Genomic DNA, 19,315 nt, shown 5'->3' with positions numbered 1-19,315 from the left:
TCCTCTCAGCCCCTGGCAACCACCACGGTACTCTCTGTTTCTATGAATTTCACTACTCTAGAAGTCTCGTGGAAAGGAATCATACAATGGTGCTTTTTGTGACTGATTATTTCACTATTGTCCTGTCTTCACAGTTCATCTGTGTTGTATGTGACAGGATTTCCTTACTTTACAAGGCTGAATCGCATTCCATTACATGTATGTACCTCACTCTGTTTATCCGTCATCTGTCCCTGGACACTTGGACTACATCCACCTTTTGGCCATTCTGAATAATGCTGCTATGAAAATGGGTGTGCAAATACGTGTTTGTGACCCAGCTTTCAATTCTTTTGTGTCTGTACTCAGAGGTGGACCAGATTGATCACATTGTAATTCTATCTTTAATTTTGAAGGCTCTCCAGACTCTTTTCATGGTGGTTGTACCATTTTACATCCCCACCAAAGAAGCACAAATGTTCCTATGTCTCCACAACCTTGCCAACACGTGTAATTTGAATTTTAATTTTTGGATAGTAGCCATGATACTGAGTGTCGAAAACCCATGTGATTTTGACTTCACACGTGAATAACAGCAAGAAAACACCAGGGCGAAAATCTAGGTGTGTCTGACCTCAGCCATCCACGCTGCCTGCATTGCCCACAGATAAAATGGAACCTGCTTGCTGTGGCCCACTCTGTCTCTCCAGGCACAAAGCCCTCCCTCTCCCACCGTGCACTCCTGTACGTTTCAGGGGAACCTGGGTCCTATGTTCCCAACAAGCCGCGTGGTTTAAGCTGTCTGGCCCCTCATGCTGCTTCCTCGGATCCCTCCTCCCAACATTTCTTCACGTCAAAGTTCTGTCTGTTCTGAGAGGCTGTCAAGCACGCTGCCCTGTAACAGGCTACTTGCTAATGCCTTTCCTCAGAACGGTCACGCCCCCACCCCGAATTGTCCATAGAGCACTCTGCTTATGGTTGGGGAGGCTGAGGACCTGCCCGCCGGGCGCTTCTACTGCTGGGTCCCTGATGACCCCGTGTGATCCTCCTATTGGACACGGGAAACTGCACGGGGGCTTCTTTTGATCGAATTAGCACTGGATTTGATAGGAAATCTCTCTTGATATTGTTGGAAATATTCTGTTAGAGAAGGAAGTGAGTTCGCAGAGGTAGTCTTCCTGTTGGCACTGTTTTCTTTTGGGATGCTGAAACCACTGATTATTTTTACTCTAACCAGATTTAGTGCTTTCTTACTAATATTTATTCATTCATTCCGGGCATATTGGATGATCCTCTTCATGGTGCCACTCACGATGATAAGTCAAGATGAGCTTATCGGACACTGAGCTTCCATTAAGGAGCTTCATTCCAGGGGGGCTCCCATCAATTCACTGACTATACATTTGTAAAGCTACAACCTCAGCTTTGCTACAAAGGTGAGGAGCTTGGTGCCAACAACACCTAGCTTTGACCAGTCACCGAGGTATGTGACACGGATGGATGGCATCAGCCTCAGGGAGGAAGGGAGGGATGGATGCCAGGCCTTGTGACCTGCCACGTCCTCTGTGGGCAGGACCAGTGAGGCTCACTAGGTACTTATAGCCCTGGGCTTCCAGGCTCCTGAGTCCAGCTCCTGTCATTGCTCATCTTTTGCTAAAGCTGAAAACTCAAAGCAAAAGAAACCATGAGGCTGTCCTTTCCTGTCCTGCTGGTCACTCTGGCCTTTTGCTGCTCTGAGGGTGAGTACCATTGCTAACCAGACTGGCATCAGCCCTGGTAAGTTACCCTCTCCTAACTACATGACTTATTTGGGGAAGGCCGTGAACAGATCCCAATTCAAACTTTTTCCACCTCTCGTGACCCAGTCCCCCAAAGCTCACGGTTCATATAATCAATTCCCAATACTCTGGAACTTTCGTTTTAAAAATATCATTGCAGGCACATTTCAGAGTTTTCCTTCTGAAGCCTCACTCCTTGTCTGTGGTCATGTTTTCAGAAGCAACAGGACATAATTAAATTGGGATGTGAATCATTGTTCTGCCACTTGGCAGTGTTGTGACCTTGAACACAATGCTCAATCTCCCAGGTCTCCTCTCACTGGGTTTCACAGCTTCCACCGAGAGTAGCTATGACGGTGCAGTAACATTAAGTAGGTCCAGAGACCAGCTCTAGGTATCAGTATCCAGTCGTTACCCAGGAGTCATCAGATGTTCTCCTGCCCGGGGTCTTTAAGGACCAGGTGAGTCCACAGCTGGCTAACTCATAGCTTGAGACTCACAAAGTGTTAGAGCTGAAGGGTATTAGTTCTCAGTTCAACGAGAGCCAGCGTTCTCCGATTCTAAATAATAAATCTTCCATGGGCTCTGCCAATAAGCAGCACTCGGCCTGCAATCCCTGCTCGTCCTCTGAGAGCACGAGCGCAATGGGAGCAGAACCAGAGCAATCGCTAGGGCTCCATCACCATTGCTCTGAACTAATTCTAGCCATTCATCCAACAACACTTTTGTGTGTCTCCACCTCCTCGATCCTGACCCAAGTCTTTTGGAGTCTTTCTCTTTCATCTGACTCTCGGAGCCTCCTTGTCCTCCTCGTGTGTCTGATTAGGGTCAGATGAGAGCCTGACTGGGCACTTCCCAGGCTACAGGTGGTTGCAAAGCCTGAGGGGATGGAGAATCCAGACCAGGACAACGGGTTACTTCAGGTCTCAGCACAACTGCATTGGGGTCAAAAATAACTCTGAGTTCCCGCCTCCAACCCTCTCTGAAGAAATCTGTACATCGGTGCAGAATATTAGAGCCAATCATAGTTTTGTGTATAAGCTTCAGATGTGTTACACTTATAAGCATATATTTTTTTAGCTTTTTAGCTATGTTTGCATCCAGTGACAAAATCCTATTGTTTAATTTAGTCTCCAAACAGCATCAACCAATATGTAACAGTTTTACTCACATCTTCAGATTTATCCACCTGTGGGAACAGAGACAGGAGTGTAGTTTCCAGGCTCTCGGCCTCACGTGGAAAGGTGCTGGCTCAGGTAGTAAATGGCCATCAACTGTGATCGGATGGCCATCAGCCGTGGCTAGCTGGCCATCAGCTGTAACCAGTGAGCCATTGGCCACTAATATAACTGCTGTGGCTACGCTAGCAGAAAATGGGGGCTGGCAAGGAGATGGTGGCTGAGCTAGCAAGCGGCGGAGTGTGGATTGCAGATTGCAGAGAAGCGGATTGCTAGCAAGTGAGATTGTTTGGCAGAGACAAGTGGATGGCGGGTTGCGGATAGTGTGGCTCCTGCCTCCTGTGTCTGCAACCCAGCTGCCAGCGAGACTATAGTGGTATGACTGCCCTATCTATGGCTCCGTGGGTGTTTCTTTTTGGCCTCACCATGTCCTGCGTTCTTATGTGGGGAGCGGGACCAGAGACCCCACTGGAAGCCTTGCATGACAAATGGCGCAGTGAGCAGGGTCCCCTGCATGACACCCCCCTTCTCTGATCTCTGGTAAGATCTGACTCTACCATTCACTTGAAAGCTTGATACTAAAGTCTCCTCTTCCTCAATATCCAAGATAAAAGAAGGTGTCACTCTATCAACAGGCAAACCTTCATTTTTGAAATCTGGGGAAAGTGAATTTCAGCACAGCAGGAGAATCCTGGAAAGCAGTGGGTGTCTGTCACAAAGAAGCAAAACTGAATTAAGAGTCCCTCAAACTGTTTTCCAGGAGTCCCTAGCTCTGAGGCTTGCTCTGTGAGCTTGAGGAAGTCACAATTTCTAGGGTTCACATTGTCCTTGGCACAATTGTGTGATGAGATCATAAAACCCGTGGGGTTCCTGTGCAGTCCCAACATCAGGGAGCTATGGGGAAAGCGTCTTTGCTTATATCATCTATATTCTTTTTTCATATGTTCCAGCCAATGCAAAAGTCTGTCCATCCCTTCTTATGAAATTGAGAAGCTTCATAATGGATCCTACACCAATTTTCAAGATTGTTCTTCTGAAATATAATGCACCTCCAGAAGCTTATCAGGCAGAGTTGGAAGTGAAGAAATGCATAAATCAGATATCCTTTTCGGATAGACGCACAATGATAAACATAATGGTAAATTCTCTCTTCTTTCTGCACAGAGGCCTCTGCTCATTCCACAACCAGGAGGGAGGTTGGCATCTGCTCAGTGAGGGCACAGGAGGCGGAGGCCCCGGCCTCCCTGCTCACCTGTGAGAGGTTGACCGGTGGCCACAGGGTGAATGGGAACATGACACCTGCTGAGCTGTACGTGGGCTGCACACAGCGTTTGGGCCTGATCCCTTTTCTCAGGGCACCTCCCTGGGCGCCAGGTTCCCCCAGTGTCCTCAGGGGGAGGACAACCAGGGGCCCACGCAGCCATGTTGGAGGCCCAGAGCCGCCTGCCTCCCTGCCCAGGAGCTGTCGGGGTTCGAGATCCCCTCACCCAGGGGCACAGGCACTGGGGAATCTCATGGGGAGTGCTGGGAGTGTTGAAGGGGAGACAGCGGGAGGGCGGGCACTACCCACACCTCTGACCCGATGGAGGGTCACCGGCTGGGGTCTCTGAGCTCCTGCAGAACCAAGGCCCACTCCTCGTACCTTTGCCCCACTACTCCACCCCTCGCCTCTCATGGCCGATGGGTAGGGACACCCCCCGTTAAGTTTCCTGTAGCCTCATGTGAAGCTGAAACACTTAAATCATGTCTTTATGAAGAAATCAGATATTTAAAGGTGTCTCCCAGCACAATGATGTGGGACTTCAGTCAGGTTTATGAAAATTTTCATGATAGCTGGGTGCTCAGAGCAGAGAAGTGCATGTGTTCAAACATTGAATTTCCACACGTCCAAGCTGGAAATCTGAAAGCATAACTTCCCAGTCCCCTCCCACCCCTGTCCCGGTCTCTCAACCCCATGTCACCCTCGGAGTGAAAAAGTACAGTCCTGGGAAGTCGGGCTCAGAGAAAGCACATCCTGGGCTGCTCTTCACCCCACTCCTCCGTCCATTAGAATCCTGAGTCCCACTCTTGGGTCCCTCAGGGTCCCTTTGCCGGGCGCTGGACATGGTTCTTTCCTGACCTGCATGGTTTGTTGTAACTGGACCAGGTCGACGGAGTTCACCACTCGCACTGCTGTCCTGCCTGGGGCCCTTCAATGCCTTTGCTGGTTGAAATATTTCTTCCACTTTTTGGTTTTGAGCAACAGCCTGTGTTAACGTTTCACGTCAGGGAGCAGCATGACTGACCTACTCGTTCTCTCTTCTTCTATTTCAGTTGAAAATGGTGTCCACATGTAACTCCTAGATTGAAAAAAATCTTAACACAAGGACCTCTGATGTTCCATGATGACCTGATTTTCCCCAGAAAATGTAAAGGTTTCAACATCTTGCTTCAATAAATCACTCGCCCTGCACTTCTCTGCGTGTCTTTTTATCATCCAATAGTCTCTGGTCTGGATGGGGTGGTTTCATCATGACGTGGCCATTGGGTGTTGTCAGTAGTACATTTCAGGACCCAGCGTCCGGGTACCCATGTTGGCCTGAGGAGCACGGATCACAAGAGGCAATATTTGCTCAGGACCATCCTGCATTACTTTACAGATTTCCCAGTCGCAGGGCCATGAGTGAAAAGGACGGTTAGGGGTAGAAAGCAACCACAACGTTCCTGCTCCTGGGCCTGACCTGAGGGATACCCGCGGCCTCACTGTCTGGACAGTCACGTGGTTCCCAGCCAGCAGCGTCACTGCTATTCCATCCTCATCATAACCACAAACATCCTGCCTGGTCATCACCCCTTCACTGTCCCTCAATCCTAAGATGATCCCGTATAACTTGTTTTCTGTCCCCCTCTCAGTTGGTAGTGAATTCAGGGTTCAGCCTCCAGCGAGCTCATGTCGCTCTGCTCGCTCACATTGGTCTTCACTGCCTGCACCGCGCGGCCACTGCTTCATCCCTCTTGTCCCTAGAGATGCACAAACAAGCTTCCAGCTGCCGTCTGGACAACGCCACGCAAACAATCCGCACTTATTTCCGAGAGAGCGTATGAAATCCACGTAGTGTGTACCCCCCGCCTATGCCTCCACCATGGCCCCCACCCAGGCTAATGGAGGTGACTCAGAAAACTTGGATACATCATAGGCCCCCGGACTCATTTCTAGGGTCTGCTGTAACACACTACACACACTTGGTGGCTTACTTTATTTTCTCAACGTGGTGAGGACAAAAGTCTAAAATCCGTAAGAGTCTGCCAAACACACAGTGTCCGGAGGGCAGCGCTGGCTCTGGAAACTCAGGATGAAAATCTGTTCATGGCGCTTCCAGCTTGGAAGCCTGGTGACATGCCTTGTCTTGTGCCCACATCACTATAATCAGTGCCCTGTGAGGTGACATTGCGTTCCCCTTTCTGTGTGTGCAAATCTCTCCGTACTCCTTCGTGTAGCATATATGAGATGGCATTTGGAGGACACCAGAACATTGAAGATTATCTCCCTAACTCAAAATCTGTGACTTTATCACCTCTGCAAAGTCCTCCTTTGCCTTGGAGGATAAATCACAAGTTCCAGGTTTCAGATGTGGATATCTTTTGGGGGACTATTATGAACCTATTGTAGCTCATCTCCCTCCTGACATCTAAGAGTCGGCTACGTGCTGCCCCGTCCACTTCCAGAGCCCCACGCGGCTCCTGTCCTTTCCCCCACACAACCATCCTCACGGTCCTTTCCTAGTCTGCCTGGCTTGTGCCAAAGTCTCCCAAGTGGTCTCCTGAGGTCTTGATACCCTTCCTGCAGCGCACCCTACTCATGGACATCACGGTGACCCTCCTGAAACAAATGTGAATCGGAACCTATGCCTGTAACCCAGAAATACTAGACGTCATGTGTTTCTGAATGTGTCAAGCACGAGGACTTAGTCCTAAACCCATTCTCCAATTATAATAGGGAATATTCATTCAAACTGTGATTGAGAAAATAGAAGATAACAGTTATCTGCTATTACTGGTTTTCTCCAATTCTTTTACAACAGATGTGTAGTCTTAATCACATCAGGAAACGTGCACTGGAGTTGGTCCCTATTTTGTGAAACACATTGCATGTTCAGTTTGCATACTGTGCATGGTGCACACAAGGAGCTCCTGCAATCCCTGAGAAACCCAGACTGGGATCGCTGGGAGGACCAGGCCCACCATTGGTGACACACACAAGTAATGGCACGACCCATCCCTGGCATCCCTCCGACCTCTTCTCCCTGCTCACCCAGGATTCTGTGCTCAGCCATAGTTGTCTAACTGCCACTCACTCGTGTGATACATGGGTCACAACAGTGTACCAGGACGTGTGGTGCTCCCTTTGCCTCTGTAACTTTCCCTCCACAGGACAGCTGACAACCTCACGTTGCATCCTCTGGGAAGCCCTCCCTACTCTCACACCCTAAAATAAACCTTTATACACGGACATATATTTACACCCAATGGCACACACACACACACAGATACACACTTTTACACACACAGACAAACCGCGAGACATGCACAGACCTGCACATGAACGTACACACTCACATAGACAGGCAGTCATCCCTGTGTTATCACTTTAACTTTCTGTGACATAATAATCATATCACAGAGTTGTTTTGAGAACATATTGAATAAATTAATACTATAAAAATAAATTTTATCGATTATTATTATTATTTCTAAAACACTTAAGAGTTTTCATCCATTGAGCACCCCTATGGGTGGACATTATCCTGGAAGGTTTACAGGTTCTGTTTCCCTCTGTCCTTACTAGTCCCCCGGAAGGTGAAAGACTGTTCCCACCGTTGCCTTTGGGGATGAAGAATGGCCCACCCACCATTCTTCATGGTTGAATGCTCCTCAACGCTGGTTCTGTGTTACAATCAACTGGGACGATTTCAAAGGCAAGTGCTTCCCAGGCTTCACTCCAGGACAAATATACGGGTATCTCTGTGCGTAGAACCTATGCAGTCCCCATTTTCTAACCTCCGCCTCCTAAGGGTGCAGCCACCCAGTGACTGTGGAGGCCACCACTGAAGTAGAGGGGGCAACAAGACTGTTCACGACAGTCAGACAACTGCCAGCATCACCGAGGTGGTCACCTGGAGACCTTTCCCTGGCTACTTCTATCGCCCTTCAAGCTTCGCAATTGAAGGTTTCATTTGTTTCACTGTTAAAAACTAATAAACCTACGGTCTCATACAGAGACATTTTGCTACATGAGATGCTCACAGAGCGGGAGGCTAGGTATGCAAGACTCCAAACACTGGGGTTGGATGGAAGAAGTTAAAGAGTGATTGTTTAATGGGTAGAGGCTTCGTCTGGGATGGTATCTGGAAATGGATAGTAAAAGAGTGTGAATGTACTCAATGCAAGTAATTGCACTCTTAAGTAAGGTTGAAATGGTAAATTAATGTTGTGCATATTTTACTAAACACACACCAAAAGTCTCCACAGTCTGCAGCTCTCTGAGAGGCAGCAGGAAGTTAGCTGTAAGTGGCAGGAGGGCCTGTGTTTCCGTCTCCCCTGGACACACTCTCCCAGAGTGTTGACATCTCAAAGTCAAATTACGTCTGTGGCAACTCTCTGTTTGATTTGCCTCCTGGGTTTTCCTTTGGTGAAGATACCAGTAATTTTTTTAGAAACTCTGGATCAGGCTCACAAACCGAGTCAACCAAGTACAAAGGATTGACTTCTGCAGGGTCTCTTGACGTTACCTTTGAGGCTTCTAATGCTTTCCCTGGACAGGCATAATTGCTGTCTCTGCAGGCTCTCCTCCTCAGGTGTCCTCTCCTTGCATCCATCTTACTCTGGATGACAATATTCTTTTGGGTGGAGCATATGCTCTGCCACCTTCTGAGAAAAAGCTCACTGGAGATAAAAGTTTTGAAGATTTGCACATTAGAAATATCTTTATTTATCCCCGTGCTTCAACGATAGCTGACTGCATACAGAATTGTATTCATATACAGTGATATGATTCAAAGCCAGGATTTGTCACAAGCTTACTTAAAGCCAACTCTCAATGGCTCTCCATTCCTGTGATATGAAGGTCAACGTCTCCCTTTAGAAAGTACTATATCCTGGCCTGGATAAGAATCAAAACTTCACATTGGGTCACAATTAATACTTCTACTTCTCCTCTCGACTTACTTCCCTTTTTCTCTCCCAGCTGCTAACCATAATTTCTGACAGATTTAGGGCTTAAAAACGGGAAGAGATAAGAAGACAAGAAACTTCTTAATTGACTCATACTCTGTTGGGACTCGTCTAGGTTCCCTGGGCCAGTCTTGTTTGCTCATGGGACACCTTCATGGGTCTTCAGAAAGCTCAGATTACTAAGATCTGTTACTGTCTTCATGGTTAACAAACATTCAAAGTAGAAGCAGCTCTGGAAAAATTAAAAATATGACAGCTGGGAAAGATAATAAAGGAGTTGGAAGACAATACATGTAACAAAAGTGATTTATTCATAATGGAAGGATAAAGAACACAAATATAAGAGAAAAGAAAAAAGTATGCTAAAGCATCCATCTAGGATGTCCAAACTAATAGGCTTTTAGAATGAGAAAATTTGTGGTGGGAAGAAACTCACCAAAGAAAACCATTTAGAAAATCTCCCAGAAGTGAAGAATAAGAAATTGAACAGCACACTCATTCCCCACATATGAAGCTGAATAATATCGAATGTCGACTATAATTTAACATATATATAGTCACAATATATGGAGTGCAGCATAGGGAATAGAGTCAATAGAATTGTAACAGCTATATACGAGGTCAGAGGGGTAGTAGATTGGGGGAGGGGTTATCACTTTGTTTGGGTGTAAATGTATAACTATTACATTGTTTTGTACACCTGAAACTAATAAAAAAGAAACCCCACATTTTTGTGAGTTTTTGGAACATCACCCTTAAAATAAGGTGTTTCTTTCAGAAAGAAACACTGAGTTATATCCAAGAATGGGGAATACAAACACAAGACCGAAGACACAAAGTAATCCTGAAAATTCAGAGGCTCTGACTGTATAGTAATAGAGTTCTATATGCAGTCAGCTAGCATTTAAGCATGAAGATAAATAAAAATATTTCAAACGTGCAAATCTTGAAAAGTTTTATCTCCAATGACCTTACTCTCAGAAGATAGCAGAGGATATTTTCTACAAAAAAGAGTAGATGAAGAAAGACAAGGCAGGCAATACAGTAAACATAAGATATAACATAGTTTTTTATAGATGAATCAGTAGAGAACATAGAAAGAAATATTTAGAACATGTCAATATCAGGAGACACAGTGAAAGAAGCTGTAGGTGAGAATGAGACTATGTGGTGTAGATAACATTGGAAAGGGGTCTGGTGCTCTCGTTGGAAGCTGTTTTCAATATTTTTCCTAGTCAAATACTGCTCCTATATCATGATTTAAAAAGCCTTTTAATACAGGAAGTTGTGAGACTGAAATAAAAAGACAGGGTTGAAGAAAAAGGTAAAAAATGCACAGGGGCAAAACTGGACAAAAAAACATGGTCAGATGCTGCAAATCATCTCAACTTGGGATATACACCGCACCTAACGTAGAAGGAACTTGATGTTTTCTGTTGAAAGAATTACAGAATTTCTAAAAGGAATCATGTTACATGACAAGACATATGTCAAGGTAGTGAAGAAAGATGTGAGATATATCACTAGAAAGAGATTCTGTCATAGAAATGAAAGGTGATAGACATCCAAGGAAGAACAAAGCCTTTATGAGGTTGCATTGTCCGGGAAGGAAGACTTTGTGAAGAGGTGAGGACTGAGTTGGGTCTTGGAGAACAAAGTCAAGGAGGATGACAGAAAGGAGAAAGTGAGGCCCTCTGGGAGTGAGCACAAGACTGGCAAAGTTATGACCTTGAAGCTGAGCTCCATACACTAGAGGACACAGATGCCCACACTCCTTCCGGCATCTGTCTCCACTCACTGTCCACTGAGCGTGAGGCTACCTCACACTCCTGACCTTTCACCACAGGGCAAATACTTTCAGGTATTTCTTTACTACTGGGTTTCTCAACCATGGCATCAGTGCCGTTGGAGTTTGAAGAATTCTTTTTTGAATGGATGCCCCAAGTATCCCAGATTGTGTAGCAGCAAACCTGGTCTCTATCCACTTGATGCCAATAGCACACCACCTCCCCTATGGGGACACCAAAAATATCTCTGGACATTGACATATATCTACAGGGGTGAGTGGAAAAATAAAGTAAATCAGGTGCAGGAGAGAATCACGGCTCTAGCTGAGGAAATCATTTATATCAGTTTCCCCATAATGGTCCTTGGGGCCAGACGTTCACATACTGAAGGCAACAGTTAGCTGGAAAATGTGGGCAGGAAGCGGAGGGGAACTTAGTAACTGAGTAGAGAAGATCATGGTGTAGATACCTAATGAACCATATGAACTTTCCCAGGTGTATAGTGATTAAATATTTAACCACGCATTTTATGGAAATGATAAGTCATGCAAAGTTCAGGGTTTTGGTGAATGAGCCAAGGAGAGTTAGCTGGAGTGACTCTTGATCCTGGATCAGCTTCCAAATCTGGCTCCCTGTCCAAAGTCATTAGATGAATCTGGATTAGATTGGATTAAGCTTAAATTTACTCCTCAGGAACAGACAGACTGAGGTGGCCCAGTCACCGGATGATAGGCTCCAACTTCTTCCTGTCCTCACCGGCGTCTTCCCTATGGTGACCCCAAGTCCTCTCCAGGAACATAAAGTACATGGTGGTACCACCAGGATGTCACGCTGAGGCCTGGGTTTAGGTGTGATGTTGGTTTCGAGCCTTGCCCTCATTAGACATTCAATTTCAAATGAAATTCTCTTTCTAAATAGACCTAATATTAAAACATGTAATAACTCACAATCCATTCTGATAAGCAGTTACACAATCATTAGTTAAGCACCTTCTACACCTTCTATCAATATTGTCACACAAAGGGCCAGCCCAGTGGCTCAGGCGGTTAGAGCTCCGTGCTCCTGACTCTGAAGGCTGCCGGTTCGATTCCCACATGGGCCAGTGGGCTCTCAACCACAAGGTTGCCGGTTCAATTCCTCGAGTCCCGCAAGGGATGGTGGGCTCCGCCTCCTGCAACTACCAACTAGCAACGGCAACTGGACTGGGAGCTGAGCTGCGCCCTCCACAACTAAGACTGAAAGGACAATAACTTGAAGCTGAACCACAACCTCCACAACTAAGATTGAAAGGACAACAACTTGACTTGGAAAAAATCCTGGAAGTACACACTGTTTCCCAATAAAGTCCTGTTCCCATTCCCCAATAAAATCTTTAAAAAAAAATATATATTGTCACACAAAGACCAGAGGGCACAGGTACACCCTCCAGGACCACAACACGGGGAAAGAGCCAGGGGCCTGGGCCTGTTGCCAGGAGAGACGTGCACACGGAGAGCCATGGGGTCTTGGGAAGGAGATCCCCAGAGATTCGGGGCCAGGAAAGGACATAAGAAGCGGGCTGTCTTTGATGTGGCGTCAGGAATGCATAAGGAGGTCAACCCAGGGGGACTGAGGCAAGGACAGTGGAGCAGGGGCTTCACAGGGAGCAAATGCCTTGAGCTGAAAACTGTGCGGCCTGCACAGAAATCAAGCTGGAGTTCACACAGGGCAGTTGTGCAGGTCAAGGTCACAGGACCCATGTGAACCATCCAGTGAAGGTCCACAAGGGTCAGGCTGAGGAGGCTGATAGTGTGGAGAGGGCCTCTCGAGCCAGAAAGCCTGGCCCCTTACTGGCTCTGCCACCCCCCAGCTGTGTGCCCTTGGTCAAGTCACTTGACCTCTCTTGTCCCATTATGTGCAGTTAGGGAGAAATGAGATGCCCACCTCCTGGGGAGGGTGACCACACGTCTCAGTTTGCTCACGAGAAACCTGGTTCCTGCTGCTGTCCTGGCATTCTGTCCCTGTAGTGACCTCTTTGATCTTCCAAAGTGCCCCTGTTTGGTGAATAAATGTCATCATCACCTTACTCATTGGGTTTCTGGGAAGATTAAAAGAGACAATTACCATTTTCTTTCATCGCGGGAGTGCTCTACAACTGTTTCTCATTCATGTTTTACTGAACGTGGAAAACAAGTACACATGTTGGAGGTGGGTATTGAGAAGATTAATAGGCCAACAGTATAGAGAATATTTCGAGAGATAAGTTATATGTAATTATCTCAATAAGACTCTTTCAGGAAGGAGTCAGGAAAAGAATCCAGGAAGGATGGATCAAAAAAGTGCTTTGTTTCCTAACTTAGGCCTTCTGCTAAGTGTCTGAATATGGTATGTCTAGGCCTTAGAGAATGCGAAGTAGAAGCAGACTTTTCAGTAGTCTATAATGGTCCCAGAAGTCCTTCAAGGTTTATCAGAACACCTTTCTCAGGTTATAAATGACTGGCTGGAGCTGACATGTTCGGAGCACCTCCTCTGTGCCCAGCCCTGTTCTGAGGACTTCCTCACTGTAACTCATTCAGGCCTCATGACATCCATAGGACGATTTCCATTGTGCAAAGGGACACAGCTGTGACATCTCCACACCATTGTAGCTAAGGCATGGGAGACACCTGTGCTTGGAATGGCCTGGAAACCGTGAACGATGGACATCAAGATGTCCCCAAGATGTTGGCCTTTCCTGAAGTCTCTGGCCGGGGAAAGCACCTCCCCGCCCAATTTGTAGGCTTTGGCCTGATCTTAAGGAAGAAGAGGTTCCCGTCCAAAGCACATGTATGAGGTTAATGTGCCAACAGCCCAGGAGCGCAGAGGCACAACCAGTTTTACAGAATGAGTGAAAAAGAAGAAATGTAAGGTATCTTGTCCCCAAATACAGTGGGACTGTTGTATGCAATAATATTCAATTAATAAAAACTCAAGGATCATTTAATTTGCAGAACTCTTTTATACGTTTTGTGCCAATGCATGAATCAATGAGAAAAAAATGACTCTAATTGATCTTTACCCCTTTTATTAAGGGTGGCAAGGCCTCAAATAAGTGAAATATCAGTGTGAGTTTATCTCAGGTCTTGTATGAACCAGAGGACAGGCCAAATGTAATTCTCTCCTACCTCACATTTATCTCTACCCGAGACAACAGTATTCACGGTAAAATCTGTGCATAATTCACCTCCACCTCCAAATCTATGTTATCTGGTTTGTCACAAAGGGTGATCAATAAATGTCACACACACTGACACCGAAGGCTACTTCACTGCTCTGGTTTCTGAGCTGAATTTGGGGACCTGAGTCAAAGTGCCTTCTGGGAGGAGGTAAAAATCAGGCCAGCAAAACACGCATTCTCACCTTTTGGTTTCTTCCATTTGCTTTTGCAAACGATGCTTTTACAGGAGCTTTTGTGAGCAGTTATTGTATTTGATTCCCCTGAGAATGGTCCTCATGTGCTTTGCAGGAAACATGGAGGTAAAGAGACACACACTTTACTGTGCGCTCATGGACACGAGGTGGGATTTTGTTTCCTGAATAAGAGGCTGTGAATGGCCCAGTGTGTCAGCAGGTGACAGGGCTGATCCGTAATGACTGAGGCACCAGGCAGAGTCCTCATGAAATCCCGTTCACGGAGACAGTCGTCTGTTTCGTTAGTAATGTCCTTCACTTGCCTTTGGAATGAAGATGCTATCAGTGGTCACCTGGTGATGGGACACCCATAAGAACATAACCTTCTCTATTTCTAGCTTCTTCCTCAATCAGTATTGTCTTGGCAACTTAAGCTCCAGCTGAACGACGGAAAGAAGTGAGTCCCAAATAATCCAGACGGAGAATACTGTGTTCACAGGGAATTAAGTACTGAGATGTCGCGTCCTGCACGACAAGAGCTGTGGGAAGCGAGAAGGGAAGCGCAGGGTTAAGAAAGACAGTAACCAAGAGTAGAGTGAAAGCGGGGCCAAGGGACTCAAGCTTCAAGGACTGAGCCCCGAATCGGGCCAACGCATAGCTTTTATTGGTTAACTTCTAAGGAGGTAAGATTGTTATTCTCAAGATCTGTGTGTTACGTGGCCTGCTGGCTGTCTTTCCAAAAGTCCCCATTGTGCTCCAGCTTGTACTTTGCCTTCCAAACACACACAATCCCAGGGGATCCATTGAAGGGTAGGGACCGATATTATTCCATCAGGTCTCAGTTTGCTGAGACATCCCCTCAAGGAAGCTTCTCCGATATCTCTCCATCGGGCCTCAGTTTGCTGAGGCACTCCCTTGTGAAATCCTGGGAAGAGCGTGGAGGAACAAATGATTTGGCAGGTGTAAGGCAACAATGACAAATCTCTCAGGCTCTCTCTCCCATTTCTTTTTCTTGAACCTAAGCCAAATTTGTTTCTCTTGTTCCTGTTACCTTCATGTTGTTCCTGCTTAAACCCATCTGGCGTTTCTATTCTATGAAGCTGTCCTGTCCCTCTCTTGACACCAAGAGGCACACTTTGCACTCTTATCTTCCTCTTCAAGTGGCATGTGCTCTCAGGGTCTCTGTACTTGTTCCCTCGGCCTAGAACACTCTTCCCCAGATGTTCTGCTGGATTTCACCATCGAAGCTTAAAAGTCCCTCCTCCGATGCTTGCCTGGACTTGCTTACAGGACGGCTCCCTACAGGTTGTTTACTGCCCTACAGGACGTTGTTTACACCATCAATTTCCCTGGATCTCTCAGTCAACTGTTGGCGTGTTTGTTGCCTCCCCTGTGAGAAGGAAGCTGCACAAGTGTCAGGCACTGCTCCAAATTGTTCCAAATAAACAGAACGTGTAACACGCAACACAGTCATAGGAGAATCGTGGTGGTCCTGACAATGGATGGAAGGATAGCAGGAAGGATGGGTCGGTGGGTGGATGGATGGATGGCTTGACTCTTCCATTATTCTAATGTCCCTATTTTCAGTTCTGTGATGGGATTCTTACATACAGTGTCTGCCATCCTTATAAAACCGGGCATGATATGTATGACTTATGCCCACTTTCAAAATTGGGCAAAGGGAGCTCGGAATGACCAGCACTTTAACTCACCTGGGACACCACGTGATTAGATGTTGCCTCCAAGATTCAAATCCACATCTGCAGGAGCCCACCATCAGCACTGTGACACGTAAGCATCAGTTTTTCCACTTCTCACATTGTCCTTTCAATCACTGGAAAAAAATCGGGAAAAAGCCAACCAAAACTGGACGAAATTTAATTTTAAGTTTACAAATAAATTCATGAAATTCACTTAAATAAGTGAGATATTCTTTGTGAAAAACAATGTTAAAGTAGGCGAGAGAGTAATATTTTCCCATTCCAGCCTCTGAGTATTGTCTTTGGGAGAGGGAAGTCTGCCTCCCAGAGGCGGAATGTGGTATTGCACCCACCCAGTAGTTAATGGAGCAGGAGGAACAGAAACAGGATATGAACACTTTTGTAACTTGAAGATTGAGAAGGAAAAGAGAATCAACATGAGGAGGAGGAGCGGAAGAAAAAAGAAGAGGAGGAGGATGGGGACATAATGTAGACCACCCTAATAATAGAACAACAAGGCTCACTCTGTTCTAATTTGCCCTATTATTTACCAAACACCTCTGCATTAATTGCAACTACTGTCATGTGCCATTATTGCAGTTACAAAATCGTTTTGGGTTCTAAAAGCTCTGTCGCCGCGGTTTCTACCAACAGAGCTCAGGGTGGCTGGGTTTTTGGTGTTTCTCCCTGTGGTTTCCTGGCCCAGTGCCAGGTTCATCCTGTGACTCATTCTCCCTGGGGGGTGATGTTACAATGGCCACCAGGAGAATAAAGCAGGAGCTCAGGCACTCAGCTCCAAAGCGAGGTCCTTCCTCACTGCCACACCGCAGTCACCAGCCCACAGCCGCTGCTGCACCATGAAGCTGCTGACAGTCCTCATGCTGATCGCCCTGCCCTTCTCCTGCTTTGCAGGTGAGCACTGACAAGGAGGGCGGGCTTTGCTTGCAGGTTGTTGTCAGGGCCCCTGTGGACGACCTCCTGTTCCCCACAGCCCAGCACAGAGCCTCTCATTTCTCCAGGGTCCTCGACATTCGTGTGTTTGGCTTCTCTGGGCTGTGGAAGCCAGGACGGGGGTGTAAGGAGACAAATGTTTCAGGGCTTGAAGGAAATCCCAGATCCTGAGTTTACTCTCCTAGATTTGAGAACTCAAGACCGTTGACCATAATCTTTCTGAATGTGCGTCTCTACTGGGATGTAAGATGACAAACACCCTAGCTGTGCCCATAAATGACCTCTGTAAGTCAGCCCACTTTTGCATGCTTTCATCCCAGGTTCTGGCTGCCCGCTCCTTGAGAAAGTGATACATGATACAATCTCTCCTGAAGTGGGCGTTGATCAGTATCTCACGGAACAACAACCCTTTATAAGTGGTGAAACCACTGCAAAGGCCCTAACACTACTGAAGCAATGTTTTCTTGACCAGGATGATGAAACTCTGGAGAACATCCAAGTGATGATGGTAATTTCGATTTCTTGTTTAAGTGTTTTGAATCCACTGGACAGAGCGAGCAGGTTCTAAGTTTGTCACTCATTATGCCAAAGCAAGTGTTGACCATGCTTTGTTTCACTGACTTCCATCGTTGGTGAGTGTGAATAATACTGTGACAACAAGAAAGCCATCCAAGGTGCAGTGCTGCTCTGTTTCTTCACTTTGTGGAATCCTTAGTGAATGATAAATGAAAAGGACAAAGAGGGGGGAAAGTGCTTGTGCAAAAGCTCCGCTAAAACTCAGCTTAGAAAATATCTGATTCTTAAGAAGACCTTCCTTCAGTTGTACGAGTGATCAGATAAGTAAATTTTTCTTGTTTATAGATGAAATAGTAAAACATTTTAAAGACTTTCTAATAGAGTCCCGAAAATTCGTTTTAAGAATTATTCCACAAATCTTATTAACACAATCTAAAGTGCACTTTCAAGCAATCAACATTTGTTAGTATAAAAGACTGAATCCCTGGCCATTAATTAAAGATCCATGAACGACACGTGCAGATCACGGGTATGAACCCACCACGGGTGAGGGAAATGTTTAAAACTAAAATCAGTAGTTCAACAATGAGATAATCTTTCTAATTATGACAGATTTGTTTATTTTTTACGGAGACTTTTTCCATATCCTAATATAACACTTAACACACCCCAGGGTAGACAATTTAAAAGCATAGCCAAAGCACAAACATAAAAATGTACGTCACTAAGAAGATTCTGAAACAGGGTGCAACATGAAACAACCTTGAAGACATGATTAAAAAAAAAAAAAGCCAGTCACAAAAGACAAATATAGCATGACTCCACTTCCGTCAGTTTTCTAGAGTAGCCAATGTCTTGGAATGAGAAGGCAGAGTAATGCATTCCAGGGGTTGGGTGGTGAGGAACTTGGGAGTGTTTAACGGGTCTGGAGTTGCGCTTCAGCGAGATGCGAACGCCCTGGGTCTGGTTGCTCTGCAAAGGGGATATTCTTAACACTACTGAACCGTGTATTGAAAATGGTAATATTTATGTCACATGTGTTTAAAATAATTATATCTTTTAAAAAGTGAACAACTGGCCGTGTAGGATTATTTTCTTTAAAACCTAGATTGGGGGTGGCCTGATAGCTCAGTTGGTTAGAGTGCTAGATCTGAACAATATGGTTGCCAATTCAATTTCCACATTGGGCAGTGAACTGCGCCCTCTACAACTAGATTGAAGATAATGAGCTGCCGCTGTGCTTTTGGAGAGGCAGTCGGATGGCTCAGTTGGTTAGAGCAAGAACTCTCAACAACAAGGTTGCCAGTTCAATTCCCGGGTAGGATGGTGAGCTGGGCCCCCAGCAACTAAAGATTGAAACGGCAACTGGACTTGGAGCTGAGCTGCGCCCTCCACAACTAGACTGAAGGGCAATGTTGGAGTGGATGATCCATGGAGAAACACACTGTTCCCCAATATTCCCCTATGAAACAAAAAGAAAACAAAAACCCTAGATTAGACAAATATGTCGGAGTGCACATCTCCGATATTTTGTGGCCCACAAAGGATGTGGTGGAGGCATCAGATTGTGTTCTGTATTTCTAACATGTAGGATCATACAGGAACTCTAAAACTTCAGATTTCTGGTTTTCCAGATATTCCTCTTATGAAGAATTGGAATGGAAGTGATGTCTCTGTTTTGTTTTCCAGGAAACAATATATAGCAGTGTCTGGTGTGCTGCATATTAAATTTCCACAAACCTTAGGCTCAGACGACTCCAGAGAATGATCACAATGGAGTATCTATTGGTAGAAACCACAACTTATGTTTCTTTTTTTTTTGTCTTTTGATCTGCAAACTGCAAGAC

The 19,315-nt window shown here is 45.9% G+C and overlaps 1 protein-coding gene across 2 annotated transcripts in view; it reads left to right on the top strand.

Annotated features, from left to right (window-relative positions):
• The first annotated feature begins 1,594 nt into the window (after nucleotides 1-1,594).
• The window catches only part of LOC117030362 (secretoglobin family 1D member 2-like), a 64,237-nt gene continuing 46,516 nt past the window's right edge, over nucleotides 1,595-19,315 (top strand). Inside the window, exons 1-3 of one of the 2 annotated variants that reach the window (XM_033120404.1) lie at nucleotides 1,595-1,718; nucleotides 3,886-4,073; nucleotides 5,249-5,386. In XM_033120404.1, the coding sequence (XP_032976295.1) occupies nucleotides 1,664-1,718; nucleotides 3,886-4,073; nucleotides 5,249-5,278 (273 nt within the window). In that variant the 5' untranslated portion in view covers nucleotides 1,595-1,663 and the 3' untranslated portion in view covers nucleotides 5,279-5,386. Of the gene's footprint in view, nucleotides 1,719-3,885; nucleotides 4,074-5,248; nucleotides 5,387-19,315 lie in introns of those variants that run through there. The other variant, XR_004424374.1, reaches the window with a different exon arrangement.

This window comes from Rhinolophus ferrumequinum, chromosome 11 (genome assembly GCF_004115265.2).
Source record: "Rhinolophus ferrumequinum isolate MPI-CBG mRhiFer1 chromosome 11, mRhiFer1_v1.p, whole genome shotgun sequence".
Classification (NCBI taxonomy): Eukaryota; Metazoa; Chordata; class Mammalia; order Chiroptera; family Rhinolophidae; genus Rhinolophus; species Rhinolophus ferrumequinum.
This window is presented reverse-complemented; position numbering and strand designations above follow the sequence as displayed.